General features: G+C 58.0%; 1 protein-coding gene across 17 annotated transcripts in view; it reads right to left on the reverse strand.

Moving 5' to 3' along the window:
* PLPP7 (phospholipid phosphatase 7 (inactive)) overlaps positions 1–17,067 on the reverse strand; it is a 38,684-nt gene extending 21,617 nt beyond the window's left edge. For 5 of the 17 annotated variants that reach the window (XR_015727273.1, XM_087869250.1, XM_087869251.1 and 2 more), the window contains exons 1-4: positions 16,369–16,508; positions 12,270–12,418; positions 7,959–8,120; positions 5,622–6,189 (exon numbers count right to left, since the gene is read on the reverse strand). Coding sequence is in view for 14 of the 17 variants with exons in the window: in XM_087869250.1 (XP_087725376.1) it covers positions 5,622–6,072 (451 nt within the window). In the remaining 3 variants the exon portion in view is untranslated. Of the gene's footprint in view, positions 1–2,015; positions 2,618–4,735; positions 4,929–5,621; positions 6,365–7,958; positions 8,121–8,211; positions 8,339–8,870; positions 8,891–12,269; positions 12,419–14,968; positions 15,124–16,368; positions 16,520–17,052 lie in introns of those variants that run through there. The other 12 variants (XR_015727272.1, XR_015727271.1, XM_087869245.1 and 9 more) reach the window with 10 other exon arrangements.
* Positions 17,068–17,190: the final 123 nt, after the last annotated feature.

The raw sequence follows: 17,190 nt of genomic DNA on the forward strand, positions 1-17,190 counted from the left end.
GAGGTGGGTGGGGTGATGGTTGCACACAACGTGAATGCACTTGCTCCTCCCGAATTTAGCACTTAAATGTGGTCTCGGGGGTAAGCTGATGTTACCCGTACTTCGGCACACGCACACACAAGTTATTTAAAAAAACCAGCGCATGGTTCGGCGGGAAGCAGCTCTCAGGGAGGGGCGCAGGGAGCAGAGGGGTGGGGTGGGGGTGGGGGAGTCCTGAGAGTAGGCGAGAACCTTCTAGTCTCTTAGCACTGGGACATCCGCTTCGCTGGGCTGTGTGTGTGTGTGTGTGTGTGTGTGTGTGTGTGTGTGTGCGCGCGCGCACGCGCGAACACATGCCGGCTGCCTCTCCTGACCTGGGCAGCCCCTGAGGGCAGCCAGAGCCACGCCCCCAGCCCCAGGCACCCGGGAGGCGACAGGGTGGCCCTGGCCTGTCTCTATCTCCCCTGGCCTGAGTGATTCTGAGCACGTTCCGAAGCTTCGTAAGTAACTTCACAGGTTTCCATTGCTCAAGGAAGAATCCAGATACTTAAGCCGGCTCCACTTATCTCTGAAAACCGTCGGGGTACAAGGAAATCAAAACTATGGGCATTGGAGTCTGACAGCAACGTCTATTCATTCAGCTGAGCACCAGGCAGTGTAGACACGAGCCCGTACAATTGTTCGTGGCCACAAGGGCAGCTGTCAGGACGGTGCCTGGGCAGGGGGCAGCTGAAGGCCCCCCAGAGGGACTGACATCTCACTGAGCCCCACTGAGACATGACAAGTGAAGCAGGGGTGGGGGAAGGAGGCGGGCTGCTCTCCCCCTGCAGAGCTGGCAGGGAAGGCTGGGGGCAGCCTAGGTCGCCATCAGTTAGGGACAGGCTCCGCAAGTCTTGGGGATGGTCATCACCACGCTGCCCTGAGAGCAGGGCCCGGTGGGTGGCGAGGGAGAGCTGACAGCACGGATTATATGGAGGGTCTACACAAGGAGGCTGGGTGGGGGTAGGGGTGCTGCAAGGCCGAGGGACCAGTCTGGTTTCTGAACCTTCAAGCTTGAGGCGAAGGGATGTGGGGCTGAGATCATGATCCCAAAGGGCACGTTCACGGCCCAGCGGGTCCTTTGCTGCCCATGAGGAGGAGGCCGAGCTGGCAAAACATCCCAGAAACAGATGCTATGTTAGCATGTGTCACATGGGGCCAGGGGCCCATGCAGCGGATGTCATTCCTGGGGAGGGGGTTTAAGGGAGACACTCACTTTTCTCGTCGTCTGTCCTTACAATGCTTGCATTTTCCAGACTGTAAGAATGTATAATGAAAAGGAGCTCCACATCACTAATCATTAAGGAAATGCAACTCAAAACCATGAGATACCACTTTTCACACTCACTAGGATGGCTATTATCAAAAACCAGAAAACAGCAAGTGTTGGCAGGGACCTAGGGAAACTGCAACCCCTGTGCGCTACTGGTGGGAACGGAAAACGGTGCAGCGGCCATGGGCAACAGTACGGGGGTGCCTCAAAAAATTAAACATAGGATTACCATTTAATCCACCAATTCCACTTCTATTTATCCCAAAGCCCTGAAAGCAGGGACTTGAACAGATGTATGCACACCTGTGTTCCCAGCAGCACTATTCACAACAGCCGAAAGGCAGAAGCAACCCAAGTGCCCACTGACGGACGATGGATGGACAAGGTGTGGTCTACCCACACCGTGGAACATTATTCCGCCTTAAAGAGGAAGGAAATCCTGTCACCTGCTACGACATGGAGGAACCTGCGGGACATTAGGCAAAGTGAAATAAGCCAGACACAGAAGGACAAATACCGTGTGATTCCACTTTTCCGAGGTCCCTAGAGAAGTCGAGGTCATAGAGACAGGAAGTGGAAGGGTGGGTGCCAGGGTCTGGGGGAGGGGAAATAGGGAGTTAGTCTTTACTGGGGGCTGAGTTCCGGTTTGGGAAGATGAAAAAGTTCTGGAGATGGGCATGGTCACGGTGAATGTTTTTAATGCTTGTGAAGCGTGGATTTAAAAGTGGTCAAAATGGTAAGTTTTGTATCATGTCTATTTTTCACAATAAAAAATGATACAGAGGGGCGTGTGGGTGGCTCTGTCGGTTAAGTGTCTGCCTTCTGCTCACATCATGATCCTGGGGTCCTGGGGTCCTGGGACTGAGCCCTGCATGGGGCTCCCTGCTCGGCGTGGATTCTGCTTCTCCCTCTGCTCCTACCCCTGTCTGTGCTCTCTCTGTTGCTCTCTCAAATAAGTGAAAAATTTAAAAAATGATATAGAAAAAGAAGAATGTATAGTTTTCATAATTGGGAAAATCCCAATAAAGAGATCATGGCAACAGGGCATGGGAGCCGTTGTCCACCAAGGACAGGCCCACGAAGAAACCGGGATGGGCTAGGTCCCGCCTGTCTCGTGGCTCCCTTTGGGATCATCAAGCTGAGAGCTGCAGGGGAGGGACAAGGCAGGGGACGAGGCATCTCACAGGCATCTAGAGCCTGCAGGCCTGGGACTGCTTTGATACCAGTGATGGTAAGGATGTGGTCACCGCTGGTTCATGAGCGCTGACGGGCATTGGGACGCGCCAAGCTTCTAATGTGTGCTCTTCGGTGAAGTGTCCCAGCCACCTATTTGACAGATGAGGGTAATGAAGCTCAGAGAGGCCAAGTCGCTTGCTCGAGTTCCCACAGCAGGGCTAGGATTTGCACCCAGGTCCAGCTGACTCTGGAGACCAAGGTTTTGCCAGCTGCTCAGATCCCTTTTGGCTTTTTCTCCAGTCTGGGCAGCATGCCCTGGGGGAGGGAACGCAGAGCAGGGGGGCGGTGCAGAGAACTTCCTCCTGGCCCAGCTGGGACTCCTCCCAGGCCCCTCGGCTACAGCTCCCATTTCCCAAGGCCCCTGAATTTTCTGTTCTGGGGCCGCAGGGACCCCAGGTCCCAACTGTACAGGTGGGGTCTCCGATCCCAGGGCACTGGGTGTCATTGGACCCCCACTGGGGATGTTCACCTGCCACCCCTGTGCCAAGTGCTTTCTCAGCTTTCCATAAGCCCTGGAGCCCCATGTACAGTTTGGGAAACTGAGGCTCCAGGATGGGACCCGGCCTGACCAAGTTCACAGAGAGAGAAAGGATCACAGAAGGACGGACAGAGCCCAGTCTGGCCTTGGAGCCTGTGCTCTAGGATTGAAGGCTGCCCCCTTGGCCCCCCCCAAAGACTGAAGGATGGACAGAACCCTGCGGTTTGAGCTCAGTGGATGGGCTGCTCTCCCCACGTGCAGAATGGCGCAGGCAGCCCCCTTGGCAGGTGGGCCAGAGCTGTGGGATTAGAACCCACCTTGGCTACTTGCTGGAGTTTCCTCCCATGGAACTGGAGGGCTTGCTCTGCCTCCCCCCAGAGTGAGCTGAACCCATGGAGCTCTCTGCCTGCTCTCAGCAGCTGCTGTGGAGTGGCCGCCTTGTGCTGGGCCCTGATTTCTCCATGGTCTTGGTAACTAGATACCCAAGCAAACGGGCTGGTAGGTGGAAAACGTCCCCCCAGACCCTTTGCCCCTTACTGCATATATGACCCTTCACCTCCTTGCTGAGTTCATGCTTCTGGAATGGATTGGGTGGTATGCTCAGCCTACAGACTGACGGTGAGTGGGGAGGTGACAGGTTTGCCATCTGGAGGATGTGGTTTTGGTTCCTGGGCTGACCACTAACACTTGTGTGGGGTGGGCATGTCCCTTGACCCCTCTGAGCCTCAGTTAACTCATCTGTAAAGTGGGTATATTAATATTTATCTTATTACGTCAACAAAAATATTTTTAAATTATGAAATCGGGATGTTCATGGCATAGTATTTGATAAAGCTCAATAAATTCTTCCTCAAGAAGGGAGGCATCTCGAATCTTGGCCTTCGTCCTCTGAAGAAGACACCTTGTGCCCACAGGCGTGGGTTGCTGGAGTGAGCCAGAAACTTCCTCTTGACAGGCTAGAGCTGCTCCCAGTTCTCACCCCCGCCCCATCTCTGACTGGCTGCATGACCGTGGGCAAGCCACCTCCCTGTGCCTCAGTTTCCTCCTCTGCACAAGGGAAAGGATGACTGCCTCTCCCTCCCGGGGCTGTGCGAGGATTAGAAGCGATAGTGTGCCTTCCGTAATGCTGGGCTCACCATAAACACCAGCATCACCACCTCCAACATCATCCAGGGAGGGCTGCGCAGACGGGGTCCAGGGGGCAGGGTCGAGAGGGAGGATCAAGGGTGCCTTCTCACCCCTGTCCTTGGACACCAGACAACCTAACGCCCAACACAGCTTTCTCAAACTTCTGCCCTGTCTGGGGCTGTCACAGCCCCAGGGTAACCTTGGCTAATGAGTACAGGGTTCTGCCCCTGGAAGCCCCGGCACCTCAGCCACCTTGCTCTGCCCCCCGCTCCCAAGCCCCTGGCACTGCGCCTGGAAAGAGCACAAGCCTGGGTATCAGGCGGACCCGGCGCAAATCTCGAGCTCTGCAGCCTTGGCCAGGTCGGTTTATTTATAGGAACCTCAATTTCTTAATCTGTAAAGTGGGAGTGATAATAGCACCAGTCACGTGGGACTGTCTATTCCCGAGAAATAACAAGTAACGTAAACACTTTAAAAACAAGAACAAGAAACACTGAGGGTGCAGGAGGCGACTGACCCATTCCTCCTCCCTACGTCCCACCCACAGAGCGTTCAGCCCCAGCCCCTCTGAGACCTGAGCAGGGAGACAGAGGTTATCCTACCTTCCTCCAGGACCGCAGCTCTCAGTGGCCCCGCCTACACCCTTTCCGGAGCGCAGTGTTTGCTGAACCTGAGACTTCTGCCTGCCTGTGCCCAAAATGGTGGCCATGCTGGGAGGGCCGAGGGGATCCACATGGGCCCAGCATGGAGGGTGGAAGCCGGGGTTCCCCCAGCACCTTGGGGATCTGGAGGTGCCTGGAAGTGGGCAGGAAGGGGGCCAGGTGTCACCCCGTGAGTGGAGGGGAGGCCCTGACTTCCACATGGGTCCCATGTGGCGCCTGGCACAGGGCAGTGCTGAGCTGAAAGACGCTGGTGGCAGAGATTACGGTAAGACAAACCAAGGACCTGGCCCGCTCCTCCAGCGACTCACCTAGGGAAGCAGCAGGTAAGGACCCTAGGCGGCCACAAGTGGGCGGAGCCACAGACTGGACCTCCTATGCCCCCAGGCAGGGTCCCTGAACCAAGCAGAAGGGACATTGGGACAGCTCACAAGTGCTGTCTGAACTCAAGGACCCCAACCCATGGGATGGGAGTCACCCCGATCTAGGATACTTACTAGGATCCCCGCTCCAGGACCTCCACCAGACTCCTGACGGCCTCTCTCAAGGCCACAGCCTCCAGCACTCCCTCCCTTCAGGTCGCGTCTGGGGCAGTGGTGCACTTTGCCGAGAGCTGGGCCTCTGCATCCTCGAGGCCCCCACTTTGGAGGGGGTGCCAGGCTGCACATCCCTGGTTCTCTCTTTCCCAAGCTAGAGGCTTGCCTGTTTCTGGGACACCTTTCCTGCCTAACCTCATTAGATCATTGCAGTTGGTTTCTGAGGGCCCCACTCATCCTGGCCGGGGTGGGGGGGCCTGGCGGGGTGGGTGGTGGGCGGCGGGCACACTCACCCAGGAGCAGGTTCATGAGCACCTCCTGGCCGGCCAGCGTGCTGCTCTTCACCAGGCAGAGGATGGTACCCCCGATCCAGGGGATGCCGTGGCCCGTGATGCCAATGAGCTTGACCATGGAGCGGGCGCTGGCCCAGGACGCGGCACGGCCAGCACACACCCCCAGCCGCTTGGACATGCAGATGTCAATGGCCAGCAGGGAGTTGAAGGCGATGCCCTTGAAGGAGGGGTTCAGCTGCATGCAGTCCTCCTCGGGCAGCTGCTGTGACTGGCGCCGCTCGCGGGCCCCATCACCAGGGGGTGGGGGCTGCGCCGAGGGGCCCAGGGCCTTCCTGCCTGAGCTGCGGGGCTCCGGGGCCCCCTTGGGGGGCTGGTTCAGGGACAGGAACTCAGCCCGGTTGAGGACATTGTTGCGGTCCCGGGCCCGGGCGCGGCTCTGGGAGGCTGGCATGGTGACGTTCACGCGTCGAGGGCCGGTGCCAGCCTGGCTATGAGGCCTTGTCCCCGAAGACAGGAGCTGCCCCGGGAGCTATCACCACTCCCTGCCTCCTTGTCTTCTCCACAGCAGCTGTTAAATATAGAGTGGAGGATTGCACATGGCTGTTTACCTCCGGCTGCCACCGGGCTCCGAGGGGACGTCAGTGCCAGCTGGGCAGCCAATCGAGCCCACCGATGCGGGCCAGCGCCAATGGAGCCACTGGGGAGGCAGACGAGTCCACAGCTGCGGCCTGGCTGCCTCGGGCCTGGGCTATTTAAATCTTCCAATGGCTCATTCCCCGGGTTTGGGGGACTCTGGGAAATGTAGTCCTCCTGCTGCTCTGGCCTCAGCTGGGCCCCGGGCCAGAGGCCCAGATGTGGGCTCTGGAGCAACCCCTGTTTTTACCAGGTTCCCTCTGAGCAGTGCAGACCCCTGTGAGCCAGGCCTGCCCGTCCCCCTGGCCTGGGCACTTGGACCTGGTCCCGTGGACGGGACAGCGAAGCCAGGTCAAAGGCTTGTCTGGGCACCAGACGGAGTGAAAGACGTCACCGACAGCATCATCTTGGGTCCGCTGGGGCCAGGCCCAGCCCCTCCCCTCTGTGACAACATTTCATTAACCTGGCAGGCTGGGGTTTTACTTTTATTTTTTCATCAGTCTTGAATTTGGCTTCCATGCATCAGAGTCCAATCAAATGGCAATCTGTAAGATTTGATTTCCATTAGAGGGAAGGCTAATTGATCGGCTGGTAATGGATCTGCCCCTTGGAGGCTGCCTACGCCGCTTGGAGTTTTGCAAAGGACTGAGGCACTCCAGCAGCCTCAGGCAGCCCCATGGCTATCAGACTCCTGGCACCGTGCGAGAGGCCTGGCACGTGCCGTGAATGAATGGTCCGTCCCTGTCCCTGGGAAGCTCAGTTCGGGGGGATTAAACAAACTACATGTAAATGACTGCAGGTGTAGAGATGTGGGTACGATCACAGAACCATGGCCCTGGGTTTGGCTTGGGAACCATGGGGGGCTTCCCCAGGAAGGAAGAACAGGTGGGAGGCCCTAGACAGGGGAGAGCCTACCCTGCAGGAGGTCCAGGAGGACCATGTGGCTGGTGCATAGTGCAAAAGGACAAGAGAGGCTGAGAGCCCAAAGAGGGCAGACCAAAGGGCCCAGTCAAGGATTTAGGGTTTGAGTCAGGCCTCTCTGTCCCCTCCCACCGGGTGACTGGAGGAACCCAAAGTCTCCACAGCCCTTACAGGGCTGACTGGGTCTGGGTTCAAGGGAAAGCCACTGGTATAGGGTGACCAGAAGAGTCGGGAGTGAATGCCCTGGTCTCACGATCTCACAATTCAGGGTGGCCAAGGCCTGTCTGTCTGCCCAGCTGGGATGGAGGCAGGAGGCTGTGACTTCCCTTCCAACCACGGAGCCCACCTGTGAAGCCCTGGGCCCACCCCACAGCCTGCCAGGCACCAGGTCTAGAGCCTCCCAAGGACATTAAGCTACCTGAGGTGGGGTGAATGCTCTCTGGCCACAGGGCACCAGCTGTGGGCTCCAGAGTCTGACAGATGGGGGATGACCTGGGCTCTGCTGCCAACTAGCTGCAGGATGTTGAACAAGCCACTTGTCCTGTCTGGGCCTTGGTTTCTCCACCTGTAACTTGGGAATCATAGTGTCTACCTTTCAAAAGCTATCGTGAGGTCAATGAGATGATGTTTGTTAAATGCCGAGCAGGGTCCCTGCCACACAGTGAGCCTTCCACCCAATCGGTTAGGAACTGATCCTGTTTAACAAAAAAGGCACAGTCCTCTCTCCCCTCTGGGCGCCCCCCTCAGAAGAACCCCCCACCGAAGTCTGGGACCAATGCATACCTGTTGGTGTGAAGCCAGACCCCAGGAGCCCTGAGTCCAGGATTCCTTGCAGACTTCCTGGCATTCCTCTTCCAGGGGGTCCCATGCAGACCACGTAGCTACAGAGGAGGACGTCCTAGCCTCTTGGGTAGGAACGGTGGCCGTGCTGCCTCCTCCCGGACCCTGGACAGACGCAGACGGAGAGGAACTCAGAACTCGTGGATAGTGGGCAGTGTGCTGAGCTATGTGCTCTGATTCACACTCTATAACCAACCTTTCCATGAAGATGTGATACCACCCCCATTTTACAGATGAGGATGTTGAGGCTCAGAGGTGTGAAGGCCCCCCCAGCCAAGAAGACTAAAAGAGTGGAGGTTCAACTCCCAAGCAGTCCCTGGGGGGGAATACAAGGGCTTCCAGACAGAGATCCCTCAGACAGCTGGGACCTGGGTGTGCTTGCTCAGTTCTCCACCAGGGCACTCATCTCACTCTTCCTGGGTGGGGCCCCTGACCTCGGCTGACCTCTAGAGGGGAAGAGGAGCCCAGCCCAGATTGGGGCTATTAATACCCCGAGGCCTGTGTCAGCATCCTGGTCTGGTCAGAGCTGCCAGCAGGTTCTGAGGGCCACAGTGGGCTCTATGCTGAGGAGGTCCATGAAGTCCAACTGGGCTCTGGCCTGGGAGTAGTTAAGAGTGGCTCTGGAGTGAGACAGCCCCAGGTTCAAACCGTGGCTCAGCCACCTCCAGCTTAGTGACCACAAGTGAGTCCCGTGAGCCCTCCTGACCTCTGTTCCTCACTCTGGGGGGCCAGTGGAAGGATGGTGTGAGGGGCTCACTCAGCCTGGGACCTGCTCCTCCCTCCATAAGGTGGGGCGACCCCATTCACATTCTCAGACAGCTGAAAAGTAGGCTCCACCCCTTTATGAGGCCCTACCATAGACCACACAGTCCCACTTCTCAAGGATTCTCAGAGTCCATTCATTCATTGAATCGATGCTTTCATTGATCTCTTCCTGAAGTCTAGTTGCGGAGATAGAATACACACCCATGAAATAACCAGCCAGCTTATAAAACAGTTTACTTTTACCAATGCCCTTACCTTTTTTTTTCTTATTGTCAACATATTACATGCTTACTGAAATAAATTCAATAAATACAGATAATATAGGTACAATCCTACTGCCTGGAGACCGCCACTGTTCACAGGAGGGCAGTCAGGTTATAAAGGAATTCTCACTTGTCTCATTTCCAATTATTGAAATATTTTACAAAACCAAGTATCACTTTAATAATCAAAGAAGAATACATATTAAATCAAAGAAAGAATATATTAAACAAACTATCTCTACATATCATATATACACAAATACACATTTAAAAATATGTTTTATGCCCTTTAAAAAAATAACCTATCCTTGGGGCACCTGGGTGGCTCAGTCGTTAAGCGTAGGTCATGATCCCGGGGTCCTGGGATCAAGCCCCGCATTGGGCTCTGTGCTCAGCTGGAAGCCTGCTTCTCCCTCACCCACTCCTCCTGCTGGTGTTCCCTCTCTCGCTGTGTCTCTCTCTGTCAAATGAATAAATAAAACCTTAAAAAAAATAACCTACCCTTTTCACTTAATATAAACCCGGCCGTGTTTCCATGACAACCCGCCATTTTTCAATGGCTGCTTGGCATTTTGTCATGTGGATGGGCCATACTTTATGTAACAACCTCTTATTATTGGACATTTAGATCGTTTCCATTTTATGACGATACGAAACTATTCTGGCACAGCCATCCTTATACGCACACCCCTGCACACCGAAGTAGAATAGAAATACGTGGTTCAAGGGCAAGTGCCAAATACGACCATGTGCTCAGGCACGCATCTGGCAGGCCAACAGGAGCCACGTACTGCAGGGCCCGGACCTGGAAAAGCACGGATTACAGACATGTCCAGCCAAACACGGCAAGTCCAAGCACCCTTTTCCCATGGTAGAGATGAGGAATTGCTGCCTAGGGTGCGGGCATCACCTGTGAGGCCACAGAGCTGGCCAAGGCCAGTGAGGGGATGTGGGCTGGCGGGTCCCTGCAACTCTGAGCCCACAGGCTGTCCTGGCCACAGGTCCCCTAGCTTCTCCATTTCCTGATGGCTTGGCACCAATTCCCTCGCCTACCCATGGAACGCTTCTTGAGGACTGCTCTGCACCAGGCCTCCTGCAAGGACCAGGGGGGAGTGCAAAGGTGACTTGGAGGTGCCCCAAGCCTGCAGACCACCTGGCCTCCCCTGAGCCACTGCCCTACCTGGCCTGTGGTCCACACAACCTTCCTGTTCCAGCCCTGTCAGGTGCTGAGAGAGGGTGAAGCGACTTGCTAGGACCCACAGCAGGGAAGAGGCAGAGCAGGATTCAGACTCGGGTTGTGGGACCCAGAGCAGTTTGTACATAGCAGACACTTGCTATCTGTTGTCTTTAAATGTTGAAGATTTACTACTGCTATTTACCACTACTGCTAAGCGTTTATGTATCATTAACTTGCACTTAATAGTTGCTCTGTGCCTACTTGGAGCTAAGTGTGTGCCCCTGAACTGTCACGGCAACTTGACCGGCTTTTAGTCTTCATTGCCCAATTGGGAACATCAAAGCTCAGACATGAATGGGGTCTATCTGGGTCATCGAGTGAGCCAGAGGAGCACCCCAGGATTCACACCTTGCCCCAATACCCCTAATCCCCCTCTGCTCTTCTCCTTTTCCCTTGGTCGTAACACTCATTCTCTGTACGTTTATAGCTCATGTCCTCCGAGCAGAGTGTCAGCTCATGGGGCAGGGACTGTCCTCTACTTGTTTGCATATGGGCCTGGAGTCCCAGGCAGGGCCTGGCACATAGTAGGCGGCCAATATATATTTATCAAATAAATGACTCTGTTTCCGAAGGCTGGGCTCTAATCTACAAGCCTCACCGTCAAAGACGGATGGCCAAAGGAGGCCGGTTGTTTGTGATGACCCCAGAAGGGAAGGGGAAGGGACTGGGGGAAGAAGCTCCACGACGGGCCAGCGGGAGGCGTCCCGGGGAGACGCACAGCTGGAGGGGAGAGGTGGGAAGGGCAGCGGCGGGGCCCTTGCCAGGAGGGGGAGGGAGCCCTGCGAACAGCATTTTTCACCACCGCCTCCCCACCCCGGGCGCTCCCGCCCGGATCGCTTTCGCAGTTCGCATTTCGAAGGCCGCTCCTGGGTTATTTCGGTCGGGAAACCCGATCCTTCGCGGGGTTTATTTTAGCACCTTGGAGAACTCCCAGTGCCGCACCGATCCGGCCCCACCCAGCCCGCTGACACCGCCTCCGGCCGCCTCCGGGCGGCGGGGCAGGGGGCGCGGGGACCTGCGGAGCAGCGCCCCGCACGCAGGACCCCCACTCCCGCAGACGCCGTGGGGCGCGAGGGCGCGCCGCCAGGGGTCTGTGCGCACTTCGGCCACTCCCTGACCTTGGGGCCCCGCTGAGCTTCTGCTCCCCGGCTGGGGCGACGATTGTGCGGGAGGGCAGCACTTCTGATGCCCAGAACTGTGGCTCTGAAGGCTCCGCTGGGGAAGCCGGACCACAGAGGCGGGGAGAGTCCCTACCCGGGATCCCCAGAGGGCGCCCCCCTTGGGAGCCAGGCTGGGAGAAGCAGCCCCTAGCCACCCTTAGGTGACCTCCATGTGGCCAGTGGAATCTCCATCCCGCAGGTTACTACTTACCGCCCACCGGCCCCGGAAATAACCTCCAACACGCCTGCATGCACACATACACACACATACACTCTCACATACCCTCACATTCAAAAATGTGCTCAGCTACACTCATCATCACACACGCGTCCCCCGGGACGCACACTCACCATCACCTACAGACACACACTCATATATACAGGGACAGGGACACACATGCCACCCTGCGCACTCATACACCCACACGCTCATACAGACATACCCTCACACAAGGCACACAGTCATACATGATACACACACACTTGCTCATCTACACCCACACCACCAATGTTCCTCACACACACACGACTGTCACATATACCCTCCCACACAGAGTTGCACAAACCCACACTGTCACATACACCCACACCATCACACGCTCACACATACACTCACACACTCTAACCTCCTCTACTATGCTTACTACACACACCATCACACACCCCCTCCTGGAAGTGCTTTCTTCACCCTCCCTTCTCCAAGCTCAACACTGGACACACACAAATCAAAACAATTTATCCTGTAGATCTGATTTATAGCAATGGATACTTACTCGTAACCACTTCAAGTACGAATTTGTACTCATATATTATTCATGTTAATTCATACCTCCATTCATCATTCCTCGATTTATCCTGACGTCTCTCTGACCCATGCGACGTAAGTGCCATGGGGACCACGCCTGCCGTCTGTCCTGGCCCTGGCTGTGTCCCCAGCGTCCTTTGAGTGCCCAGCCGAGCTCAAGTGTCCAGTCAATACTGGGGAAGGAAGACATGTGCGGATGAGGGAAGGGTCAGCCGAGAAGTCCCAAGCCTAACACACGCTAGAAGCAATGTGGTTCTGAACCGCTGGCCGGAAAGGCCTTTGCCTCCAGACGTGCGGCCACCCAAAGCAGCGGGGTCTTACACCTCCCAGACATTTCCCATACCATGCCACTGCCTCTTAATGGAGAATGACCTAGGTTCTAATGTGGAGGCCCTCTCTGGATGACCTCGCTGGGCCTGTGTTCCCCATCTGTAGGGGAGACCGTGGTCCAGCCCTCTCTGAGATCTCATTCCTGCTCCCCACAGAGGTGGGGTGCATCAGTGACCTCAGGTGGGCCCTGCAAGCGGGATCCACCTCCTGGCCTCCCGATGCCCCACGTCCAGCCATCTGCCTGGCCTTCCAGCCCTGCCCACTGTTTCCTGGGTGGGCATTCCAAGCCTTACCATGGGCTTCCAGTCTGGTCCCAAACAGTTAAGGAGAGAACCCTGTTTCCCAGGGCAACAGAATTCCAGCATTCACATTTCCATCTGCAGAACAAGGGCTTTTCCTTCCTGGGAAATGCCTTTCTAGTCCCATGATGACCACACCCTTAGAGGCCAAGAGCTCTTGAAGGACTGGCTTTGGCCTTGAGATGGAGGTTGGCCAATGAGGGAGAGGGAGCCTGGAGACCATCTCCGATGGCCATGAAAGCGAGGCCCTGACAGCTACAGGGGCACCAGGGAGAGCGCCTGCTCCCTTGAATCACCAGCCTCCAGGTCTTAAAACCAGGCTGCTGGGTGCAACCCATACCACCGTTTTCCCTGAGCTTCAGTGTCTCGGCTACAGAATGGCATGGTGACAGAAGGCGGCTCGTGGGCTCATTGTGCAGGGCCTTGAGGAGGATATGTTTGGTGGCTTCCAGTGATGCTCAGTGAGGAGAAGTGGCATTCAGCTCTTTCCTCAGAGCTTGAAGGACTCTCAGCTTGTTTGGGCTGCATGTGAAAACCCAGCTGGGCCGGGCCATGTAGTTTTGACCTCTGATTTGTTGTATGACTGGTTCTCCATGGCCTCTCTGGGCCAACATGCCCAGAATTGAGGGACCTTGTCCTTCCACTGACCATACTTTGCATCCCCGAGTTGCCATAGTGGGGAGTTCACCATCTCTCACTGGTGCTGGGGCTGCACATCCAGTCCCTCCTCTTTCCCATTCAGTGGTGACTTTATTGAGGGTTCTAGGGAGACTGAGGTCTGGGGGAGGGGAAAAGGTCGGTGGGCAGCACTGTGAGTGTCCCCATGGTGTCGGGCATGTTACCACCAGATGTCCCCTTCCTCCGTTCTGCAGACGCCAGCGCTTCATGCAAGTGGGAATGCACCCTGGGCCTTCCACAGATGCTGAGGCAGCCGTGAGTCTGTGCCCAACACCCACAGAGCTGCAGAAAGTGCTGAGCAGGAAGAAGACTGAGTTGGGAGGCAGGAGGGCCAAAGGGGCCTGAGAGCTGGGGAAGCAGCCAGAGCCTCGAAGGGCCCAGCAGGAGCTGGGACAGGGCATGTACAAGAGCCCAGCCCGTGGAGACCCTCTATCTGTCAGGGCTGGCCTTCGGGGAGCACTCTTTATTTAGCTCAGAGCCTGGCGAACAGGCCCAAGAACACTGCCTTAGCCCTCCTCCCACAAAATCGGCCTTCAACTACCCCAGGACAAAGTACTGCATGGGGGGTGATGTAAAAGGGGAGGTGTCTATGGGGCTGAGATTAAGGGGGAGGGGGCTTTTATTTTGCAAGAGCTCCCACCCTGTGGGCACCTGAGCACCTCTTCCAGTGGAACTCACTAGGGACAGGGCTTACTAGGGGGTCAGTTCCATCCTGTTCAGAGGGGCTGGCCCCAGCTAGCAAGGGCGGCATCCCTGGAGGAAGGAACTGAGTGGGCTTTGGACTTGGCCAGATCTAGCTGGGGATCCAGACTCTGAAAAGCTCCTGTCCCCCGACCCCTGGGTCTCTGTCTTGTACAGCCCACCTCCCGGTGTCAGTGGTCACTCAGGCAGCATCATTTCTAGGGATTTGGCTGTTTAGTGACAAGGTTAAGGCTCTGGCCTCTGTCCTTTTCACATGGAAGGAGAAAAATGTGCAGCTCAGCACAAGTTCAAAAAGCACTCATGTCCTTGCCACTAGGATGGGATCTATGACTTCAGAGAGCACCCTGGCCAGTGGGGGCTGCTCTGTTCCAGGCAGTGGGGGTGATGGGGGTTGGGAGATGAGACAGACATCCCCAAAAGTTAACATCTTACTTACATAGAAGCTGAATAGCATAATAATTATCTCAAGGCAAAGGAGGTGTTGAAGGCCGTAGTGAGTCCCAGAAGGGAAGAAAGCTTTAGGGGAGCCATGACTTGACAGCAGGGAGAGGCCACTATGGGTTAAGAGGCCAGGGAAGTCTTCTTCGTGGAAATGGACATTTACGTGGGGTCCCTGGGAGACCTGCGCTGTCTGGGCTTCTACTCTGTAGCAGAAAACAGGTGATGAGGGCCACCCTCCCTTCATCTCAGTCAGCAGGACTGGATATAAAGTACCTGTGGCCTGAGCTGGTGTTGGCATGCGACGGATCCCTTGACCTGGCTGATCATCCTTCGAAGTGGCCAGAACCTTCCCTCCCCGGCCCCTGCCTCACCAGCACTCGAGATGCTCTAGCTGGAGAGTGGCCGGAAGGACCTGTTCCCCAGCGGGCTGTGGGTGCTTTTGGAAGTCAGAGTCATGGGGGCGGGGCGGGGTAGAGCATGGCTCTAATGTGGCTGCCAGGTTTTCTGATGTCACAAACCACCTGGCCTTTCCCTGGGGGAGTAAATTGCAAGGTGGGGGTGGGACTATTGGCTTAAGGCAGCTTAGAGAGGTTCACAGGGCTGTCCAGGGTCAAACCCTTCTTGAACCTCAGCACTCAAGACTTCTGGGGTCCCAGTGTAAGCTGGGACACCTGCCAGGGTGGGGCCTCGGGCAAGTCTTGGGGGTCTCCCAGCTTTGGATTCCTGCTCTGTGAAGTACCCATGATAGACCTCCCTCCACAGGGGTGGCTGATAGTGGATAAAATGACGAAGCTTGTACAGCACTTTTCACAGTTGGGGCCCAACAGGCCTGACCACCTGTCAGGGTGCCAAGAGGCTCAGTCCCAGGGACCCTGTCCCCAGACTTCTCTCCCCCACCGCAAGCTTCTGAGCACTGCTTCCACCCAGCCACGGCCCCACCGTGGCCAGGAATACCAGGACCGTGCAAGCCTCCTCCCCAGAGAGGTTGCCCAGTTCAAAGGGTGGAGGAACCCACCTGGACCCGAGACGGAAGCCGAACTACACTACCCAGAATTCCTGGAGTTAGCCAAAAAGGAAATGTCGTTTATGCAAGGAGAGGCTCAGCTCCCCACAAGCTGCAGAGGGAGAGAGAGGGGGGAGCCGGGGAGAGGATTAGCAGGGGGAGGGCGGGCTGTGTGCGGGGAGCGAGGGTGGAGAGCAGGGCGGGCGGCGAGGAGGAGGCGGCGCCCGCCCGCCCGCCGCCGCCGCTGCCGCCTGCGGACCTGCATCCCCGTGGGGCCGGCGAGCGGGCGGCGGTCCCTGCGTGCGCTGCGCTCCGGCCGGCGGCTGCGGGCGGACGCGGGGCCAGGCCGGCGCAGGGGCTGAGTTTCTGCAAAGTTTGACCTGGTTGCCTTTCCGATGCTGCAGCAGAGCGAGGCAGCGCGGGGCGCGCCAGGCGGCTGCGGCGCGGCGGCGGGGCTGAGCGGCGATAGCACGCTCACAATGATCATAAAATAAAGCGGGCGCGCGGGGTGGGGGCGAGAGAGCCCCGAGCCTCACCCCTCCGCCCCCGGCCACCCCCCGGCAGCCCCGAGCTAGGAGGACGTGGGGGCCGGGGGCGCCCACGGCTGCCCCGGACCCCAGTAGAGCCAAAGGACACTGCCCGGGGGAGGGGGGACGCCCCGAGGACGTACCCGCGGCGGGGGTCAGGGGCGTCTGGAGGGCGGCGGCCGGGGCACGCAGAGCGGCCCGAGGGGCAGGTGAGTCGGTGGCGCCGCCCGGGTGGGGGCGTGCGCGCCAAAGTTCCCCGGCGGCGGCGAGCGCGCCCGACGCGCGGGGGACCCAGGACCGCTCGGGGCTGGCGAGGGTGGGGACAGAGGCGACCGACGCGGCGGGGCTGGGGCACTGCACCCTCCGGGGTCGGGGGATCCCGGCCCGGGAAGGGGCGCACGCCTGATCAGACCGGCCTGCGGGGTGATACTGCGCCCCCAGGGGGCCGGGGGGACCCGGCCAGGGAAGGGGTGCCGGCGCTGGCGGCGAGGCGGTGGGGGCAGTGCTAGGGCCGGTAAGTCCACGCGGCCCACTGCAGTGCCAGCCGGTCGCCCCCCCCCCCAATCCACGCCGCCCCCGGGGCCGGGAGAGTGTCAGCGGAGTTGTCACGGGCGGCGATTATTCGCTGGTGCGCGCGGTGGTGCAGCCGCCACTGACGGGGCGGGCGGGGGGGGGCCGCCGCCTCCGGGGAGACCGCCCAGAGCTGCGCCGTCAGCTCCGCAGCCCGCGCCCCGCGCACACGCGTCGCCGCCTCGCGCGCCCCCCGCAGCAAAGTTCGGCTCAACTTTGAGGCGGGCCTTGACGCCCTGCCCCTTCCACCCCCTCACCAGGTCCTCGGCTGCCGCGGCGAGCCAGGCGGCGGCCCGAGCGCAGCCCCGGAGTCCCGCGCGGCGGCGGGCGGCGACAGCGACAGCGGCGGGGGGACGCGGCGCGACCGCGTGGGGGCGTCGGCCCGCGCCCGCGAG

Source organism: Ursus americanus, chromosome 18 (assembly GCF_024610735.1).
Source record: "Ursus americanus isolate L20-20 chromosome 18, mUrsAme1.1.p, whole genome shotgun sequence".
Taxonomy (NCBI): domain Eukaryota; kingdom Metazoa; phylum Chordata; class Mammalia; order Carnivora; family Ursidae; genus Ursus; species Ursus americanus.